The sequence below is a fragment of the Pteropus medius genome, unplaced genomic scaffold (assembly GCF_902729225.1).
Source record: "Pteropus medius unplaced genomic scaffold, Ma_sr-lr_union100, whole genome shotgun sequence".
In the NCBI taxonomy this organism is placed as follows: domain Eukaryota; kingdom Metazoa; phylum Chordata; class Mammalia; order Chiroptera; family Pteropodidae; genus Pteropus; species Pteropus medius.
Genome location: NW_024349799.1, coordinates 363624 through 385643, shown reverse-complemented (window position 1 = coordinate 385643; position 22020 = coordinate 363624). Strand labels below are relative to the sequence as shown.

The following is a 22020-nucleotide window of genomic DNA, read 5'->3' as shown; positions in this document are numbered from 1 at the left end:
GGGTCTATAAAAATGGTATGTAGAAAAACAAGAGAAAAACAGAGAGAAAAGGAATGAATTTTTACAAGAGTCCAAAACAAATTAAAGGTGAAGAAACAAGAAAGTAAAAGACTGAAGCAATAAATAGGCATGTAGCCAGTAACATGAATAAAAGCAAAAGAAAAGCAGAGAGAGCCTTGAAGAAAGCAGTTGAATGATAGAAAGATCTAAATGGAACTGGAAGGATGAAGATTTTCCATGTTAACACTTGTATGTCAGGTTTGATGAGGATGCTCCCTCTGCTCTACCCATCCAAATTGATGAAATGCATAGATCAAACAGAACATATATATTCACATTACACCAGCCACTACATGTCAGAAGAGCTTCTGAAAATACTAATATGACCCAAAGACAGCTCCAGTTTACTTGCTATGAACTCCAGCCACAAGTGCTATCCCTAAGTACTCAGATCTCCTAGACACCTCAAAAAACAAATGACCCTTCCAAAGGGAAACAATACATAAAAACTACCAGTGCTCTATAATTTCCCTTTTACGTGATGAGTAGAGATTAGCACAACCCGTTTATGCTACTTTATTTGGAGAAAGAAAATTTTATCTTAAAGGGGAAACAAATTTTACTAAGAGATGGAAAAAAGTACTATAGTCTGAATAATCTCAGCAACGAATAAAAGAGTACTTAAGCTATAGGTATTAAAATACAAACATACGTATAAAAAAATCAAAATTACCTTTCAAACCATGTTTTTATACTCTGTGCAAATGATTCCCCAGGATATAGCTGATTATTTCTTAGATACAAAAGAATGTCTAGTAGTTTGTTTGAATACTGATCATCTTTTATGCCTTTTCCAAAATCAAAGAAGGCTTTTAGAGTTTCCATCATAGGAATAAGATCCTGACATAACAATTCCTGATACAAATTCCAAGCTGTGTTTACATCTTGATGAAGGAGAGCTCCTTGGATACAGTCATTATAGTTCTTTTTTGAAGGGGTCATGACTTTTTTGATATCCTTTAACAGAAGCAAGGCTTCTCTCCATCTGTCTGAATGGATTAATCCCCGGATGAGAAGACTGGTCCCTCCAGATTCTAAACTCTTGTATCTGGCTTTCATGATTTCATAGATGTCAAAAACTTCTGATGTCTGCTTATGAAAGACACAGAGATACAAATACTTGACTAGCAAATTATAGCCTACAATACCATTGTTTTTTGCAGCTACCCAGGCTAGCAGAGATTTGGCTACATCCACAGAGCTATTGTAGTGAGCCATCTGTGAAATGATCCAATCTTCAAAATTAGCTTTTCCTTTAAAATCTTCCTGAAGTTTATCCCACTCCTCTGAATTCAAAGGTTTTGTTGGGAGCTGAATAATGTTCTTCACAGGTGGCAAGGCATGATCTTTACTCTGAGGATTCATCTGTGCTCTCTTCTTAGCCGCTCCAGCAGCAAAAAGATGAGAAGATTCAGGAGAAACTTGCTTATTACAGCTCTCATTTCCTTTCCTGCGATATCTGGCCTTGGCAATCGGCAGATTCGTTGCTTTGGTATTTTGTGGAGAAGCTGTTTTAAGAGAAAACCACTTGTGTTGGTTCCTGATGCCATAACAGTCTTTGGGAAAGAGAGACATATAAGAGTGTCCTGGGCATAACCCAAGGTACGAGTTGTTTTTCCAAAGCTTAGGAAAGCTTCGAACACCAGTGAAACAGAAAGTCATTATGCAGTGAGATCAGCACAAGATAGTGAGAGATGTTCAAAAAGCCCCTACCTCTACAGCATAATTAAGGGCTTTGGGGGTGGGGGGCGGAATGTTGAAGCTTAACTTTTAAAAAGAGATTTTTAGTTTCTCTCAGACAAATCAAGGCTCTGCTTTGGGGGCTACTTAATAGCATCTAATTTTGGTGAGTTTTCTCCATTAAACGATGATTCGATCCGGGGACATCCAATCTCGGTCGCAAGCCGCCAAACCAGGGTACAGAGCAGGTATCTCTGGTCTCGTTATATTCCGGTCCGCTAACCTGAGAAAAAAGCACAAGGAAGACTGTCCAGTTCGACTCACGTGGGTCACAACTGTCCTTGAAAAGGAGCAGGAGCCCACGGAAGCCTTGCTGAAGGAAGGGCGTAAAGCTGAAAACCGCGACCAAGAGCCCCAACCCAAGAGCCACCAGCAGTAAGGAAAGCGGCGAAAGCCAGCGTCTAGGGGGCCTGGCCCTGCATTACAATTCTCCCCAGACCGCCAAACACGTCAGATGAAGGGATGGGGTGGAGGAGGTGAAGAGAGCCGAGCCAACAACTCAGGTAACGGTGGTGTCCGCGAAAAGCACCGCCTACAGTGTACAGATTATTCGCAAACGAAGTCCACTTCATTCAACTCCATTCAACTCACCCAGCAATCACGCTTAATAAACGCAACCATAACCTTGGCGGAAACTACCGCGTCCACAATGCACCGCGACGGTGCCAGCCGTAGGGGCGTGACTGAGCTGGATGCAGGCGTTCCGCTAGGCCTGGAGGCGAGGAAAAGGCGATTTTGAAGCTTTTAGTGGCAGGAGGGAGCTGAGGCGGCTGCTGAAGGCATCTACTACATTCAGGGGAACCTTTAAGGCGTCCATATATCCGCAACGAATAATGAGAAGAAATAAGAAAGCACTTCCTTTGAGCCGGAAATGCCAAAGGACTCCTCAGTCACGTGATGCACATGCGCCAGAGGCCCAACATGTAAAACAAGCACGGGCTTTCTTATTCTGCACCTTTAAAATCAGGCGTTGTGAGGTTGGGAGACTGCCTTAAGGAGGATCATTTTTCTCTTTCACGTCTGCTTTCTCTGGTGTTAGTGTGATCGCCGCATTCTCCGCAGGGGCTACAGTAAGCGTTTCTGCCTCCTTAGCTGACTTCCGCCCATGCCCAAGATGGCGGTTGAGTGGCTTGCCCAGCTTTCACGGGGCTGGGCGGCGTTTGACGTCTGAGCCGGTAGCGGGTGGAGCGGCTAGTAAATAGCAAATGCTGGAGCTGCTGCGCGGGAGTCAGTTATGGACTGGAAAGAAGTTCTTCGTCGGCGGTTAGCGACGCCCAAAACCGGACCAAACAGTGAGTCTGGGAGGGGCCGTCCTAACAGAGATAGCCCGGCCCTTAACTCCTAGAGGTGGGGGGAGAGTGGGAGGAGCAACAACTGGGAGTCGCGCTTGCCGCTTCTATAAAACCTAACCTGACAAAGCATACACAGTGGAATGTGGTTTAGAGATCCAAAGAGGTTTTACCTACACTTCCCTGGGAAAAGATTTGCGGGAAAGAGCAGCTCACTTATATGGTCTTGACCTAGACTTGTGAGGAATAATTGAGAAACCTGGCTCCAACTACCCTTCGATCCTACCAGAACCTATAATCCATTGATCCTACCGCCTTTTTACTATCACACTTTTCACTTCCCTCCTTATCCATTTTAGATTTTACAATCTATTTTTCCTTGTCCCCTTTCTCCTTCCTTCACACTTGCTTGTTAACCATCCTGGTTAAAACGTCTTTCCTGTTTCATTCCTGCACCCAGCGCACCTGAAAGTGGCTAGAGAAAAATGGTACCACGGTTCAGTGTCTCATTTTTAATGTATGTCCATTAACCCAAAGTAAGTGTTTTCAGTCATTCGTTTACACTTCTTTCGTGTTTACCTAGACATTCACTCTCCTACGATCTAAGGCAGTTCTCATCTCCCAAACCTTCAATATAACCTTACCTTCAGCTGATGAACTTTTATATATGTATTCGAGAAAGTAGAGGCAATCAGAAAACCTCACCTGTTCCGATTTACCATTTCTATCAGCTCTTTCCTCCCCATAGGTGCCGCTACACTCTTCGCTATTAAACTGTCCATGCTCCTATTTGAGAAAGTCCCTTTACTCTAACAGTAGATGTGTTCTCTTCATTTATTCATCGACTTCACTCTGGCCTTATCTTCTCTCTCATGCATCATCAAATTTTCCTTTTCTACTGAATCATTTCCATCAGCTCTAACATGATGTAATATTTCCCATCTTAAAAAAAAAATCATTCGATCTCATATCCTCATCCAACTTTTGCTGCATTTCTCTGCACCTGTTATAGGGAAACTTTTTTAACAATTACCTTTACTTATGCTTTCTCCTCCCCTTCACTCTTAAATCCACTCTGTCGCATCTGTTATGTGCCAAGGACTGTTCTAGGCCATAGCAGTAAACAAAACAGACAAAAATCCTCGTCCTTGTAGAACTTACACTTTAATGTTGAGAGAGATGATAAAATAAAAAGTAAATCATATAGGTTGTACCACTTTTATTTAAGGCTGTTTCCTTCATTGGTGCGCTAGATCCTATCCTTTGTGCTCGTTCCCATTTTTGCCCACTCAAGAATGTACTCCTGTAGTCATCCCCTCTCTCCTGCATCATCAATTTTTCTTTCTCAGTCATTCTCATCAGCATATAAACCTGTTAGTATTTCTCCAATTTTAAAAAGATTTTCTTAAGTTTCACCGCTAGCTATGCCTCTTTTCTCTGCTCCACTTATATCTCCTACACATACTTTCTGCTCTTGGTTTTTTGGGAGACATACTCTCTTAGTTTTCTTCCTTCCTCACCAGTCATCCCTTCTCAGTCTTTGCTCTTTCTTCCTCTTCTCCTCAACAACTTAACACTAGAGTGACATAGGTTTGGGATTTAGAAGTTAAACTATGAAAGATGAAATGATAGAGGAAAAAGGATTAATAAAAAAGAATTGGCCAGAAAATAGGAGAATCAACAGATTGTGGTCTCATAAAAGCCGAGAAAAGTTTAGAATCATCAACAGTATCAAATTTAACACAAATCAAGGACAGGTGTGCCCATTAAACTAAGCAATAAGGTCATTGGTTGCCCTGGGAAGAACAGTTTCTGTAGAGTGGTAAGAGTAGAAGCAAAATTGCATAAAGAGGGGATGAGAGGTAAGAAAGCAGGGATAGCATAGGCTTTCGTTTGAAAAAGTGAATAAGAAAGGAAGGAGTTATGTGTGGCAGTAGGAAGAAAGGAAGAAGGTTTTTTTGGGCAGGAGGGTGCAGTGGGAGAGAGACCTAGGTGTATTAGTGTAACTTAAAAGTGAGTAGAGATGAAGAAATTGAAGATACTGAATAGAGAAGGTGGGAGAAGGAAAGAACAGAATTGCAAAAGCTGAGATTAAGCACCCAGGAGAATGAGGGGTTAGCCTTGGGTGAGAAGAGAGATACATCTTCCCTTGAAATGACAGGAAGAAATTAAGGTGCAGATTTATTTGATACCTCATGTCCTCCCACTCCACTTAGATGTTTATGGGTACCCATTCCCAGTAGACTCAGTTTTCGATGAACTGGGAGGGATTGTCATCTGTTGAGGGTGAACACGGGGGTTTGAGGAATGAAGTGACAGTTTGGAGTCGTCAGTCACCAAGAGAAATAAGCAAGAGGACATCAAGGGCAAATAAAATATGTACTACTATTTTTGAGAAGCTGACATTCATAACCATGAAATTTGTGGGACCAAAATTTTCCAGTTTTCTCCAACAGCATTAAGCCATAGTGAGCAAATTAGATTATAAGATTGGTCCAAAGTTTGAAAGCTGACATGGTTTAAGAGGAGTTTAGGGGAAGAACTATAGGCATATTAGGAAGGAAGTGAGATTAGGAAGAAGTAAATAAACTTTTGAGATAATCATAGAATTGAAGATCTCAGTGAGGCTGAAGTACAGATATGATAGCAGTGAGGTTTTGAATAACCAAAGTGAGAAGTTATGAGTATATGTTAGAGTTTAAGATTTCAGAAGAGGAGCAGATAAGATCTGTGGTCTTGCCGTGAAACTGAGTGACACAGTAGAACATTGGTCCCCAACCTTTTTGGCACCAAGGACCGGTGCTCCTATGAGAATCTAATGCCTGATAATCTGAGGTGGATGCTAGTGATGCTAGTGCTGCGGAGTGGCTGCAAATACAGATGAAACTTTGCTTGCTGGTCCGCTGCTCACCTCCTGCTCTGCGGCCCCTTTCCTAACAGGCCACTGACCGATACCGGTCCGCAGCCTGGGGATTGAAGACCCCTGCATTAGAGTAGAAGTGAAAGCCTTCAGAGTTGAGGTGTCATAGTCACCCACATGAATGTTTATTCTCTCTTGATGATTGCAAGACATCAAGGTGAAGAATGTTGTGCATCAGTCACCGTGGTCCACGAACAAGTGTGGAGGAATGGCTAAATGAGACGGCTGTGTGCCAGCAGGTTAGAGGGTAATAGCATCCTGATGTGTGAGCTTAAAATGGAAGGGTTTTGCATTAGGTAGAGGAACACTGATTAGGAGGCCGAAACTCTGTGGGGTCAAGGGCTGTGCCTACTTTCTCACCACTACAGTCCCAGTATCTAGTACAGCAAGTGCACTGTACACAGTAGGTGCTCGGTATATACTTTCGATTGAATGAATTAGGAACATGCCAGAAGTCTATAAGCAAGGCAGTAACTTGAGGAAGAGACAAGTATAGTGATAAAAAAAAAATGTGGAGGGAGCAGCTTAGAGTGGTCGAAGATGCAGGGGAGGCTGTTTTAGTGGAAAATAGTGATTCTTGGTATTTCAGGGAAGTTCATATAGATGTTCAGTGTCTAAGCACAACTGTGAAGGCCTTTTTTGCACTGTTATTAGACTATAGTAGGTAGATGACCTGAGAAAAGTATTGTTTGATTTTAAAAGTGCTTTCCCCCGCTTTTCTCCAGAAAAAAAAAGTGAACAAGAGTTAAAAGATGAAGAAATGGATTTATTTACCAAATATTACTCAGAATGGAAAGGAGGTAGAAAAAACACAAATGAATTCTATAAGACCATTCCCCGGTTTTATTATAGGGTAAGTGGCATCTAAGCAAATGTCTTGCAGAGTTTATAAATAAAATGTAATTTTTTAAATGGGATAAGAATCACATATTGAGCCATAGATTTTTCTTCCTAATTTTTATTATGGATGTTAGTAGTAGGTATTCTATTGGATTATGTCGTCATGCTTTTTATAAGACTTAGGTTTACTTAGCTGGTCACAATTTTTAACTTTTTTTTTTTATGTTACAAAGTATAAAATGTTTTGTTCAAGGCTGAACTGAAAAATAGATTGAGAGTGGAAAACTTGAAGAATTACACTCAATTATGTTTCCTGTGCCAAAGCTATGAAGAAGTCTTTGAAGAGGGTTATAGATTAAAACAGCTATTTACAGCTGAAATTGAAGGTTACTGAAAATAATAAGACCTATTTAGTATTATGTAAAATGTAATCTCTATAGAAAAGTTCATTTTGGAATTTTAGCTGAATGGACCTATGAGACCTTCTTTCCCTTGTTTCTTCTTCCTCACCACTGCTTCACCAAAACCGCCTGTCATCCATGTGTGTAATCCCCCCAGACTGATTAGTTGGTTGACTAACAACTGGAGCACAATCCTTGTCTCGGCCCAGCCTCACCTTGTAATGCTTCCTCCTTCTCCATTCCTTTTGATAGGAGGGATGACATCTTAGTTCTTGGAAATGAAAAGTGAAAACCATAACCCCTGATTTGGACTACTGATTACTTATCTCTACTTATTGGGGCGTAGGTATAGAAAAGAAAAAAGAAATCCTCAAAGCAAATTATTTGAAGTGGAGTTGGAATGAGTCATTTTAAAGCCCTATTTATGGAAATCACCCCAATAGGCAGACCCTCTGCCTTGGAGGCCAAAGTAATAGACACTGGCTTGACCATCTCCAAGTAAGGTGATACAGTCTCAAAAGGAGTACTTTGCTAAGACTGTCAGTCATTAACTAGTCCTAATTTAATTCTATATCAGTCTAAGGTTACAGTGGAAACAGTGCTCTAAGAATAAAAAATGAAACTTGGACCAGATCGCTAGCTTTATTTGGACAGGCATCTGGCCTTGCTGATAATTGAATTGTCTGTGGATCTCTTTTTGTTAAATGAACTTTTCAAATGAATGATGACTTGAAGTTAAGCAAAATTGAGATACAAAAAGTAATTTGAGGCAGCGGAATACATAGTTATTTTGTGAGGCCAAATACATTTTACATAATCCAATAGTCTAGAATTTAAGTGTAGAAATTAATTCCACAATGTATTTTTAGCTGCCAGCTGAAGATGAAGTCTTACTACAGAAATTAAGAGAAGAATCTAGAGCTGTCTTTCTGCAAAGGAAAAGCAGAGAGCTGTTAGATAATGAAGAATTACAGGTAAAAATGGATGTTAGCCATTTCTTATTTGTAATAATTATGTCATATAGGATCTCAGTGTGCCTTAATGGAGTGAGAACTGCAGAGTGGGTGAAAGCACAGGCTCTAGACAGAGGGTTCCCACCAGAATCAGCTGCAGAGCTTGCATGGGCCCATCTTCCAAGGATAGTTTTTGTTTTTTTAAAGTCCCCAGGTGATTGAAATGTGAGGCTGAAGTTGAGAACCACTACTGTAGGGTCAGACTGCAGGGGTTCAAATCCCTGCCCTGCTTTGTGATGTTGGGCAATGGACTTAACATTTCTGTGCTTCAATTCTCATCTATAAAGTAGGGACAACAGTATCTACAGTATATAGTTATATGGATTAAAGAGGTACTATATGTCCATTTTTATTATGTATTTAGTAATCAAAGGAAAATAGGAATGAGATTCATCTTAATATTAACTCTATCAGACTATCATTTTAATGTAAACATTTAACTACTTTTTAAGCTTTGTTCTGTTAATTATAACATCTCCATTTCTGCAATTCTTCTAAGAACTTATGGTTTTTGCTGGACAAGCACCAGACACCACCTATGATTGGAGAGGAAGCAATGATTAATTATGAAAATTTTTTGAAAGTTGGTGAAAAAGCTGGACCAAAGTGCAAGTAAGAATAATATATTTAACAAAGTATGTTACAGTAAGCATTTTAAATGCCTCAAATAAATGTTAATGAAAATTTAAGTCAATGGTATGACACTTTGAGTCACTAATGAAGTTTAATAAAATTAGTCAAGAAAATTACATTGGTATGAAGTTATTAAAATAAACAATATGGTCTATTTACAACACTGTGGGCCTTCATTCTTAAGACAATAGGATGCAAAGGTTTATGACTTAATATTTTAAGTTTTGAACTATAGTTATCACTTTGATTTTTTTCACCACTTTGATTTTTAGTTGTTTGAATTTATGCTGTTGTTTGCTAATTCATGTAGAAGTCATTTTTATGCTATGTTGGCAGATGATTTTAATCTTTATTTCCTCTCCTTAGGCAATTTTTCACAGCAAAAGTCTTTGCTAAACTCCTTCATACAGATTCTTATGGAAGAATTTCTATCATGCAGTTCTTTAATTATGTCATGAGAAAAGGTGATTTAATTTTCATTCTGTTTGAACTCCTATCTGGGAATCAAGTAGGTTTTGTCTGTGTTTTCATAGTATCCTTTCCATATGAAACAACTCTCTTAGTAAGTTTAAATAGTGTAATTTCTTGTCTTTTGACCAAGATTTGTTTTCTTGTTATGATTCTCTTTTGGAACTTACTAGAGCTGAAATTTTCTACCATAAATTTGGGTTCATTATTATAAAAGAAAAAAAAACAACAACAGAACAAAAACCATGTATCCTAAAGATATTAGCTAACTAGATATATCAAAAGCTGAACCAAGAGTTTTAATGTATGGTGATTTGAAATAATTTTAATTCACTGGTAGTTTTGTTTCACCAATAGATTACAGGTTGAGTTGCCTGAGAAGACAGTTTCAAACTCTTGATGGTAGCATCAGATTCAAGAAGTTTTTACCAAACAACTTGGAATTGTTATGATTCCTATAAGTTCCATAATGATCTGTGAAGTCCTATGTGTACCATCTTTAACAATTGGTTGCAGAAATGGATCTCAGTAGAATAAAAGCAGCTTCATTGAAAGCATAATGTTAACACTCTCTGTCTCTGGTGGAACACCAGGTTTAATAAGTGAAAAACAATATCCTCATGAGTATCAACTTTACTGTCATTTTAGGCATGGTAGAATTGTTGATATCTGCCATTAATTCTATGGTATGTTTTGTTTTTAACAGTTTTGGGGTTAATGAATAAGTAATATACGTGAGAATAAAAATATTCATAGAGCTATTAGATTAGCTTGTCCCTCTAATCTAGCTCTTTATCTCCTTTTGTTCATATATATGCTAAAGGATAGCTCTTAAAAATTATATTTAATTTTCTTGTTTATTGGCAGTTTGGCTTCATCAAACAAGGATAGGACTCAGTTTATATGATGTTGCAGGACAGGGGTACCTTCGGGAATCTGTAAGTATTAACCTATTTTAATAACTATTACAGACATCAAAATGTTAACAGTAGTTATCACTAGGTGTTGGGATTGCAGATGATTCTTTTTTTTTGTTTCTGCATTTTTGTTTGTTTTTACAAATAACATGAGGTACTAAAAAACTTTTAAAATATATATTGACCACAAAAATTCCTTTTTAGATTTTCTCCAGCCTTTAAAAAAAAAAAGCCTTTTAAAGGAGAAAAGAAGAATGTACTGCTTTAATAGGATTAAAAATCATTGAAGAAACTGAAAAACTTTTGGTTATTTGTGAGTGTTATTAGTGTGTGACTGTTTGAAAATGTAAAGGCCAGAAATTTTTTCTCTTTTAGGAAATATATAAGAGAAAAATAATGTGACCATTTAGGTTGTAATGTCAGTTACCAAGAGGCTGTTTATTTCCCATTAGGTATTAACATAGTTAGGCCAGGTTATCAACAGAGAATCATAGCCTCATGATCTAAATGGCTATGCTTTGTGAAAGTATGGCTATTTAAATTATATGGACATGCTTCTTTTCAGCTCAGACTTTTTTCCCAAATATGGAGTCCTTTTTAGGTTTATCAGAAAAGGGGGAAGGGAGTTAGGCATAAATATGAACCAGGTTAATTAATCACTTACATAAATATTCAAATACAAGATTTAGTATATATGCTGCCAAAGCGAACACTCAAATATAAGATTTAAAGACAAATACCGTTATAGTTTGTTTCCTGTTATTTGTTGCAGTCTGTAGATAGAATCTGTTAGCTCACACTGAACATTTATACTTAAAAACCCTTCTATAGACACAGTACAATTCTTGAATTTTAAGGTTCAGATCAACTTGACAATAAAAGGTTCTTGCTTCTATCCATCTCTCTCTAACAAGGAAGACATATTAGCCACCTGTTGATAGTTACTCAGATCAGAATTGGAGTACTTCTGTAGCTATGAGAATTCTCATCAGCAGTTAGTTGGTTTACAAAACACACTTCCCTTTTCTTGCCTATTGGCATGAATGGAAACAAAAATTGAAAAAGGAGTGAAGGGAAGAGAGAGAAAAGCAATAGTATGTCTCTAGTTGTGTTTAAAAGAGTAATTTTCAGGATACAAAAATCAATGTTCAAAAATCCATAGCAATCCTATAATAATGAATTGGCAGAAAAAGAGGTGAAAAAAATTACATTTGTAATGGCAACAAAAAATAAAATACCTAGGAATCAACCTAACAAAACATGAGAAGGACCTATATAATGAAAACTAAGACTGTTAAAAGAAATTGAAGAAGATACAAAGAAATGAAAAGATGTTCCCTGTTCTTGGATTAGAAGAATCAACAGAGTTAAAAAGACCTTATTTTCTACAGCATTATACAGATTTAGTGCAATCCCCACCAAAATCCCATCGGCAGTTTTTAAATAAATAGAACAAAAAATCATCAGACTTGTATGGAAGCACAAAAGACCCCGAATCGCCAAAGCCATCTTGAGAAAAAAAAAAGGCTGGAGGCATCACTCTGCCTGACTTCAGATTATACTACAAAGCAACAGTAATCAAAATGGCATAGTATTGGCAGAAAAACACACACAGAGACCAGTAAAACCACATTGAGAGTCCAGAAGTAAACCCTTGTTTATATGGGCAAATAATTTTCAACAAAGGAGCCAAAAACATACAGTGGAGAAAGGAAAGCCTCTTCAAAAACTGGTGCTGGGAAAACTGAAAAGCCACCTGCAAAAGAATGAAACTAGACTGTTGTCTATCACCACACACCCAGATTAACTCAAAATGGATTAAGGACCTGAATTAGTAATTTTTTCATAGTGCCTCTGGGCCAAAAGGAATATGTAACAGTTCCATTTATTAACTAATTCTAAACAATTTAATGCAAGTATTCATGAAACTTATCCTATTAGCCATTTGAAAAAATACATAAAAATTTAAAAATCTTTTTACTTCATTCTTAAATAACAATTACTAATGGAGTGTGTGTGCCCAGAGCTCACTGAGTAGCTGCTCACCAGGGAATTAGATTGGACAGTCATCCTCTGTTCTTCTTTCACACGGATTTTTGTGTAGTACTTGCTTTATTACAGCAAACACTAAGAACCTATCTTTGCTAAGATTGATGTCATCGAAAAATATATATTTCAAACTAACGTTAAAAATGTAAACTATCTTGAACTCAACATAGCTTATGCAGTGTCTGACAGATGTTGCAATGTTTCCCTCAAAAATTTAAGATACCCTGCTGTACCCCCTGTGAGTTTAGCACTCCTAGGGCACAATTTGGGGACTGTTGATAGACCCTTCACAGTGATGGTGGGAGTGTAAAATGGATGTGGGGAGGTGAGGAGTTTGCTAATGTCTATCAAAATTATAAATGTGTATATGCTTTGACCCAGCAGTTTTACTTAACGGAAATTATATCCTATATTCTTCCGTATCTATGAATGAAAAATTTGCTTAGCCCCTATAGTATTGTTTTTAGTGTTGCAAAAGAGTAGAAACAACCTAAATATCCATCAATAGAAGACTAAGTAGATTATGGTACATCTGAAATAATAGTTTTTTTTTTTAAGTAGAAGCTCTTTGAGAGCCAATATAGAATGACTGCAAAGTATAGTGTTAAGCAATAAAAGCAAGATACAGAAGAATTAGCATGGTATGCTGCTATATCCTGTGTAAAAGAAGAAAGGAAATATACATGTGGTGGTTTGTATGTTTATCAGTTACCTTTGGAAAGGTACATCAGAAACTGATAATTTAGGTTACCTCTGTGGAGAGGAAGTAGGCGAAAGGGAGACTTTTCAATGAATACTTTTTTGTTCCTTTTGAATCTAGAATGTATTACCTATTCAAAATGATGTTAAAATTTAAATACAAAGTAGAAATAAATTTAATATAAAATAGTTTTACTAAGCTAGTTATGAATTTATTTTATCATTAATATAGTATTAATGCTGAATAATTTTTAGGACAAATTATATTCCAGTATTTATGAAAATACAAGATCAGCCATTTAACACTTTAAAATTTTATTGTTTTCTTTCAGGATTTAGAAAACTACATATTGGAACTTATTCCTACTTTGCCACAATTAGATGGGCTGGAAAAATCTTTTTACTCCTTTTATGTTTGTACAGCAGTTAGGAAATTCTTCTTCTTTTTAGATCCTCTAAGAACAGGTAAAAGAAAATTGTATCTTAGATATTATGAGGATATTATTACTTTTAAATCTCAATAACTAGAGAAAAGTCTTGAAAAATGTCATTTTTTATTTTCATAACATGTTATTGCCATTAATATATAAAGATCTGTTATGATTTACTTGCATCAGCCATAACCAGCTGTGTGACAGTGGGCATGTCACTTAACCTGTTACAGTTTCTTCATCTCTAAAATGAAGTATGACCTCAGCAATCTATGGCTCTTTCCAGTTCTGAGAAGCCAGTTATTTTGCTATCCCCGATATGTAATATATTAGAGAATTGTTCTTTTTGATGAAAAATATGAATTGGGAGATAGCAGAACTATTTAGCTACGATGTGTTTTTCTTTCTCAAGTTAAGTACTCTATATGAGGATCAGATGAGTAAATTTGGCCTCATCAACAGTAGTACATTTTATCAACTGTTCTAACCTGTGAGACTTTAATACTTGTAACTGGGGCAGAGAATGGGAAAGAAGGCCTAGATCAAAATCCTTGGTTCTCCTATCCTTGAAAATCCAGCTATGAGTCCATCACAGTACGTGGTGGTTGACAATCCTTTTTAAGCACCTCCATTATAGACACATACACGTTTTCTCTTCAAACTTTACAAAATAATAAAAATTTTGACTATATATTATGTACTAGGTATTGTTAAGCATTATAAATTAATCTCTCATTTCCTTCTCATAACTCCATAAGGAAAATATTACTATTATCCATATTTAATGTGTGAGTCTCGGAGACTTAGATTATGTATCTGGAAGTGTCATTTAAGTTCCCATCTATCTGCTCTTAACCATGTCTCTATATTGCTTCCTGTTCCAGAACGTACCAAAGGAAAATGGAGTCTCTTTTTTTGATTACTAGCAGTATCGTATCCATATCCACAAAATACTCAACAACTTTTTGGGGAATCTGGTATCAATGCAATTATGGAAAGAATTTACCGATTGGGTTTAAATTGTCGGGGGTATATAGGTAGACCTAAGAGGTAGAGATTTTAGTAAACATTCCCTGCACATTTCCCTTTTCAAAGCAATATATAATAGACTTTGGAGCATAAGAGTTAGGAAGCTTTAAAATATCAATTGTGTGATTGTTTTTCTTAAAATGCCTTTATAAAATTGAGTTGCTCTTATTTTTAGAATACAGTTAAGTAATTATATTTCTTTATGTTGTTTAAAGGGAAGATAAAAATTCAAGATATTTTAGCATGCAGCTTCTTAGATGATTTATTGGAGGTAAATATGTTTTTTAACTACTTTTATATCACTTGACAGTTGCTACCTTCTAATGATGTCTGTGTGTTCATTCAGTTAAGGGATGAGGAACTGTCCAAGGAGAGTCAAGAAACAAATTGGTTTTCTGCTCCTTCTGCCCTAAGGGTATATGGTATGTTCCTATTATAATGCTAAAATTTGAATTATCCATTCCTTAGTTAATTAGTGTTCAAAGGACATTATACATAGGCTAATTTACTGTAAGATTGAAGTATTCTAGATTATTAAAATTTACTTTTTAAATACTAATGTTTTAAATTTTTGTAACTCTTCAGTTACTATTCTTTCTCTTTGATAGAAGACAGAATGTAATTTGATCCTTCCTTGTTGACTCATAAGTATGATTATGAACATTAAATATGTTCATAAGTCTTGCATTGTGATGAAATGCTGCTCTTAGGGTCCACAGAGGACGGTGTTCTAGAGCCTGGTTTCTCTTTTCTTAAATTTCATTAGTCTATTACATTATTTTATTGGGAGTCTTGATTCATTTTGGCATCCTTGACTTCTTCTTTCAAGTGCCAGCATTTCAGTGCTTTTTGTTGACTTGTACTGCCATCTAATTTAGCATCCTAGGAAAGTTCTAAAAGGTTGCAAACTGAAAGCAAATAATGATAGAAATAGCCCAAAGGCCATGGCCTTCATGATGGGTTTTCTTGGACTGGTTCTGGCTTGACAGTTGTTCTGATATAGATTGCATGAATAGCTGACATTAGGAGCACTAACAATCAAAATATTAACCAATAAAAAGAACTTTTAGTTAGGATATATTCTTTTGTCTTTTAATTAGAATTTTATTTGGTCATAAGTGTCTTTTTATCATCTTTCTTCCAAGGCCAGTATTTGAATCTTGATAAGGATCACAATGGCATGCTCAGTAAAGAAGAACTCTCCCGCTATGGAACAGCAACCATGACCAATGTCTTCTTAGACCGTGTTTTCCAGGAGTGTCTTACTTATGATGGAGAAATGGTAGTAGTTTAAAGCTAATAAGCTTTAAGAATTTAGGCTCCCACAATTTCCCTTTTTCTTCATGTGATACAGCATTATCTTTGTATCAGTGTGTAACAGTATCTTAATGTAAGAACAGATCAAATTACTTGAGATTTGGAGCCTTTGATCTTAAAGTAAATTTGTTTGACAACATTACTTCCCTTATGGACTTAGGGCAAATAGAAAATTTAATATTTTGTTAATTTCACTGTCAGTGTACCTATGTAAAGGATTGTGGACTAGTAAAATAAAAACTGAAAAATTGGCAAATCCTATTAACTTTTCATATAGTCAGTGGATGGTTCATCCATTAAATTACCAGGTCAGATACAGTACCACATATGCTATGAATTAAATCTAGAAATCAGGTTGTATTACGCTAAGTGGCTATATTAGTAGCTAAAGATTGACTAACATGTACCTGTCCTTTTATCGCAAAATACTTAAGAAAATTCGAAATAGTATTTTTAAATTACCATTCTTGCTATTAAAAATGTGTTAAGGATCTGATAAATTTTCCAAACAATGATGCTTAAGAAATGTTTATATTGTTAGAAGAGAATCAGGGTTCTAGGTTTTATCATTTAGCTTTGATAGTAGTTTTCTAAATAACACCATTGTTAACCAAATGAAAAGGAAAAGGGAGAAAAGGCGCAGAAGCTTTCATGAGTCCCACAGCTGACTACTGTAGACAGTGAGCTTATATTGACTTCTGGAGAATAAAGAAAATCAGAAGCTACACCTGTGCATGGAGTTAGACCATGATGAAGCCACAGCTCTCAAGCTCTTTATGCTATAATTTATGCAGAAAGGAATTCTTAATCTTAGACTTAAAAAATCTTTCCAAGACTATAAACTCTTCTAAGTGACTCTCCCAAGTATTTTACTTCTTTTCACTATGCAAAAAAAGTAATCTGTGACTAGATTTAAAACTTTTAAACAATATTTCCAAACAGCTACTTAAATATATTCTTTTCATTCCAGATAAACTTTTTTCTCAAAATGACCACACTGAAATGAAGATATAAATTTAGTGGCAATGTATGATAGCTTAGTCACTGTTTTGTCAATTTTAAAAGCATAGTAAAAGAAAATTATGGTTTAACACAGCAAATTTCTCTCATAAGAAAATGAACTGTGCCCCGAACACTCCTGTACAGATTAACTGCTACAAAGAATTCCTAGCAACCAACATTAAGTATACAAATAGGTTTCTCATTTCATATTAAAAATAACTTGACACCTTTGACTGCAAAATAGCTTCATCAGATACTCACTTGAAAAGTTAATTCCAAATAAGGCCTGTAAAGAACATTTCTTTTCTATAGGACTATAAGACCTACCTGGATTTTGTTCTTGCATTAGAAAACCGAAAAGAACCTGCAGCTCTGCAATATATTTTCAAATTGCTTGATATTGAAAACAAAGGATATCTGAATGTCTTTTCCCTTAATTACTTCTTTCGGGTAAGTCTCATTGTGTAAATGAGTCATTGTTCCTTAAGATATGTTATACCATTTGGTCTAAACTACCTACTCACTGATAATTTTACCTAACTTGTGATATCTAAATTCAACAAAAGGATTTACGTAACAGATTTCAGAAGGAAATCAAGTCTGTTTTTAATTTTGTTGTCCTGTTTTTTAAAAATATAAATGGGCTAAATCAATGCTGATTTGATTAGATATCGAATACTAAAAAAATGTGTAAATATGTCAGGGGCTATACTAGCCAATGCAGATAAAAACATCTGTGAGAAATCCTGTGCTTTTTGTGATCAAAAACTAGTGTGTACAATCACAAAGCATTAAATAAACAGTTCAGAAAAGGTAGCTCCTTTCCATAAGAGTTTGTAGACTTTGGTAATTATAAATTCTTTTAATTGCTATGCTGCAAAAAATAAGTAAAAATAACTTGAAAACTGGCTACAAGTGTGTGCTGCATTTTACTGTGAAATAGATTGCTGAAGTAGTTAATTTGTGTCTTAGTTGGTCTCAGTGAATAACATGAGGTCTGTAGTGGAATTTTATTGTATCTTATCTGATAAGTATCCAGATGCAGTGGGTATAAAAGCCCCTTTAAGACCAATCATTCTTCAATTTGAATGTTGACTTTTCTACTTAATGGAGTAGTTTTGTACAGTAGTTTTCCACTCCATCACCACATTTCTATAGCTAGCTTTTAGAAGACTGTGTGATTTTTATATTGTTAAGATCAATAGTAGGAAGAAATAATTTTTTTAACAACAAAAATTACATTTTCACATCTTTATCATAAACCACTTTTTCCTAGAGGCTTTTTCTTTTCCATTTCAAACTTTTTTGGTACTTATAACTTTACCTAGTTTTTGAGTTTCATAGTACATATTTCATAACTTCATGTTAAATTCCTTAAAAAGCTTTCCATTATGATCATCTAGGTAGTAATGACTGCAAATATTAAGATAAATTACAATCCCAGTATTAGGCTGCATTTTTAAAATGGGCTTAAATCAGTGGCTAATCTGAAAAGATAATACCAACCCATTATAGGGATGCCCCCACTTGAGGCAGACCTCTTAAATGAAAATTCAGTTTTAGGGAAACAGAGTAACTATATCTTTTGGTAATTAAATGTTCAACCTCTTTTCATAAAGATTTCTTTATAGTATCTTCTACTTTGAGTGTTAAATTTTATTTATTAAATACATTGAAAATCTTGTACATGCATTTATTTTATCAAAGTTTATTTAGGCTTGGTTGTATTGGCTAAGGAAAAAGTTACTGGTGCTGAGAACCCTGCAGTCCTGGGCTCTTCATAGAGCCTCTGTACATCCATATCCCAGTGATAGAGCTGGGTCTGGGTGGTACACTCTGGCCATATACAGATTTGGCACTTAGAACATATTTAGTTGACTATTTACCAAGAATTTTAAGCTTCATTTTTTCCAGCGAATGACTGTCACCTAAAATTTTATTTGTCCAGCTGGATCACCATACAGTTGGACCCTTGAACAACACAGGTTTGAATTGTGTGGGTCCACTTACATGCAGAATTTTTGCAGTAAATATATTGGAAATGTTTTGGGAGATTTCCTTACTACCATGAAGCAATCCTATCTGTTATACTAGGCTACCATAAAGCAATCGTATTGCTGCTGCTTCGTTATCGATGTGAATCATTATACCTAAAAATATGAATTTTTCAAACTATATTTTCATTTTTGATGTCTAGTGTTGGTGATACGTATATAAATAACATCCACAGTGTTTTGTATCATATAAAACAATGTTGATGTAGGCACTAACAGATAATTCATGTTATAAACAGATGACAAACCTATATCGATACAGTACAGTACAATAAATATATTTTCTCTTATGGTTTTAACATTTTTTTTCTAGCTTACTCTACAGTATATAATACACATAACACACAGTATGTTAATCAACTGTTTATATTATTGGTAAATCTTCTGGTCAACAGCAGGCTATCAGTAGTTAAGTTTTGGGAGAGTCAAAAGTTATACTTGGATTTTCTACTGCATGGGAGGTTGGTGTCTTTAACCCCTGAGTGTTCAAGAGTCAACTGTATTTTCTTCAGTACTTTGTTGAAGTTCTAAAAGAGGAATTCAGGGGGAATTTACCTCTATTTTTTTTCTGTCAAGTAGAAAGCAAAGTATAGGGTGGGAGGGAAGGTGGTGGATTGGGTGTCTTAAAGAATGGTGAAGGTATAAACAGTGTTCCTGGAAAATGGGAGGAGGAGGTCATTTGCTAGCTCACGTTAAAGGGTCATCTGATTGGCTGTTCTTGAGTTGAAAAAAAGAAGGCTCATCTAAGATTGGAGACCATTTTTATGTAGTAGCAGTAATCTGTGTATAGTCTTGTACACTTTTTTTCTAAAGCTCTCAATAGCTAACGTGTAGGTCTAGAAAGGTCGATGGTTACACTGATCCGGTGTTTAGGCTTTTCTGAGTAGGTATGAAGCAAGGTCAAGGAAGTTGAGAATATTAGTAAGACTGGTGAAAATGATGAGGCTTGTGACCAGAAAGAAAAGGAAGTGGAACTATAAAGGGGCCATGGGACGGGGCTGGGGGAGACTTGTATGTATTTTTTATTTACAAATTTATTTCTACTAAATGCAGGCTATACAGGAACTAATGAAAATCCACGGACAAGATCCTGTTTCATTTCAAGATGTCAAGGTTAACTTTTTTCTTTAATTTATATGATATCAGATAATCATTTGCAGTAAATGAAATTTTATATGAAAGCAACTTATGAACTATAAAGTACTGAACCAAATCAAGGATTAGAAACTTAGACCGCAGTTAGACTAATGATTTTTCTAATTTGATTTCAGCATTGTCACCCTTGTGTTCTAATTGAAAGCATTCATTCTTTTGAAAATTAAGAGAATCAATATAGCATACATCCTTTGGCAATCTGTTCCACTATAAACTGCATTTTTAACTTGGGAACTATTTAGGTTGGGGCCTTTTTTTTAGTCTCCTACTTTTGGAACACATGCTGCTACTTAGCATTTTAATATTGAGACTTTCACCAGCTATGAAAAACACTGAGTATCCAGTACTGTCAGGTTCAAGTTGAATAATGTAATAAAATAACCCAATTTTAACCAAATAAGATAAATGGCTATTTTTAGTTTAATATAAATGAGGCAAATATTAAACTACACAACAAGCAACTTGTTAATTTTAAACTGCCACCAATCTAGAAAAGGAAGTTTCACGAACATATAAAAAGTTCATAAATTTCATTTACCTGAATTGTTCTTTTAAAAATGTAATTTGCCTCCTTAAATGCTACTACTACTTTCAGTAATTTTAATACAAAAAGATTAGAAAACATGTACTAATTCCTTGTAAGCATTCATATAGTACACTTCACAATATAGAAGAGGTTCTTCCATCTATTCCAGTAAATTTTAGCACAATTTAGTGTCATTCTGGATGACTAATTCTTAATACCAAAGAATTAGTATGGTCCAGAGGTTGACATCAATATTGGAAGTAAAGTTCTGTTGTAATCTTGGCTCTTAAGCATTTAAGTTTTTACTTTGAACTGAGTTTGCACTTAAATTAAATCAAGGCTTTGCTTCACTACCACCATCAGAAAAGTATAAGTAGTTAGTTAACATAACATATAACACTACTAGTTTAGCTATTAATTAGGTATGTACCTTGAATTAAATTCCGAGCCTCCATTTCTTCTTCTCTGAGGGATAATTATCACAGCCCTAATGAATCTTCCAATAAAATTCTGTGATTGTACACAGAGAAAAGGAGACTGCCTTTCTGCTGAATGGCAAAGAAAAAAACTGGAACAAAAAATTTTACATAAGTTCTAGTGCCAGCCCTGAATTTTAGGTCGCTGTGTGATAGAAATTAAGTGAATTAGAAATCTGTTTCATTGGATTTTTTTCTCTTGCAGGATGAAATCTTTGACATGGTAAAACCAAAAGATCCTTTGAAAATCTCTCTTCAGGATTTAATAAACAGTAATCAGGGAGACACAGTCACCACCATTCTAATTGATCTGAATGGCTTTTGGACTTATGAGAACAGAGAAGCCCTTGTTGCAAATGACAGTGAAAACTCTGCAGAGCTTGATGATACATGATCTCTCAAAGACTAGACTGTATTCATTAAGATAAGCTTGAGTGCTGCATGTAAAATCTTTGAGGCAGAATCCTTAGAAATGGTCTAAATAAAACACTTCAAGCCTGTAGAACACAACAAATGTCCTCGTTATCAGAATTAATCATTCGGAAGCAATAGGACCAAATTGGTAAATTTGGTTCCACTTAGCTCAAATATGGCAAGTGTGATTTGGTCAAGGCAGGAGACCACTTTAATTGTGTAATCTTTAGAAATAAAGGAAGTTTTCATGGAATATTTCTGACATTAGTCATTAGGAATTTGAATATTTGAAGGATAGTTTAAATTATAAATGTCATTTAACCTTGAGTCTTTTACTAAAGTATATATATCAAAGATTATAGACTTTCCCATTTTTAAAGCCATTTTATTTTGGGGTTAGAAATGTTTAGATGTGTTTCTTTTAATAGGATGTTCCAATAAAATATTCAAGTTAATATTTTACTTTAATTAAAATCATTGGTAAAAAAATTTGTCTAGTTTTGTTAATCAGCATCAGGATTACATTTTATAAAACTAAACTCCATTTTGTTAATTCACTGTAAAGATTCTCAATTATACTGTTATGA

At 35.5% G+C, this 22020-nt stretch overlaps 2 protein-coding genes across 8 annotated transcripts in view; one reads left to right on the top strand and one right to left on the bottom strand.

Annotated features, from left to right (window-relative positions):
* PRORP (protein only RNase P catalytic subunit) overlaps window positions 1-2891 on the bottom strand; it is a 115324-nt gene extending 112433 nt beyond the window's left edge. For 5 of the 7 annotated variants that reach the window (XM_039885650.1, XM_039885654.1, XM_039885653.1 and 2 more), the window contains exons 1-2: window positions 2392-2610; window positions 734-2023 (exon numbers count right to left, since the gene is read on the bottom strand). In XM_039885650.1, coding sequence (XP_039741584.1) covers window positions 734-1722 — 989 coding nt within the window. In that variant the 5' untranslated portion in view covers window positions 1723-2023; window positions 2392-2610. The other 2 variants (XM_039885652.1, XM_039885651.1) reach the window with 2 other exon arrangements.
* Window positions 2765-21686, top strand: PPP2R3C (protein phosphatase 2 regulatory subunit B''gamma). The gene is made up of 13 exons (XM_039885660.1): window positions 2765-3092; window positions 6735-6862; window positions 8120-8224; window positions 8763-8875; window positions 9263-9360; window positions 10232-10302; window positions 13362-13494; window positions 14705-14760; window positions 14836-14911; window positions 15635-15771; window positions 17121-17258; window positions 19916-19975; window positions 21225-21686. Exons 1-13 carry the CDS (start codon window positions 3035-3037, stop codon window positions 21411-21413), a joined length of 1362 nt encoding a protein of 453 aa, XP_039741594.1. The 5' UTR covers window positions 2765-3034; the 3' UTR covers window positions 21414-21686.
* The last annotated feature ends 334 nt before the right edge of the window (window positions 21687-22020 follow it).

Excerpts from the sequence above, each read along its gene's own strand:
- PPP2R3C (XM_039885660.1), top strand. The coding sequence starts at position 3,035 with ATGGACTGGAAAGAAGTTCTTCGTCGGCGGTTAGCGACGCCCAAAACC. Across the intron at positions 14,912-15,634 it reads TTCTGCCCTAAGGGTATATG|GCCAGTATTTGAATCTTGAT; the intron begins GTATGTTCCTAT and ends CTTTCTTCCAAG. Across the intron at positions 15,772-17,120 it reads TTACTTATGATGGAGAAATG|GACTATAAGACCTACCTGGA; the intron begins GTAGTAGTTTAA and ends TCTTTTCTATAG.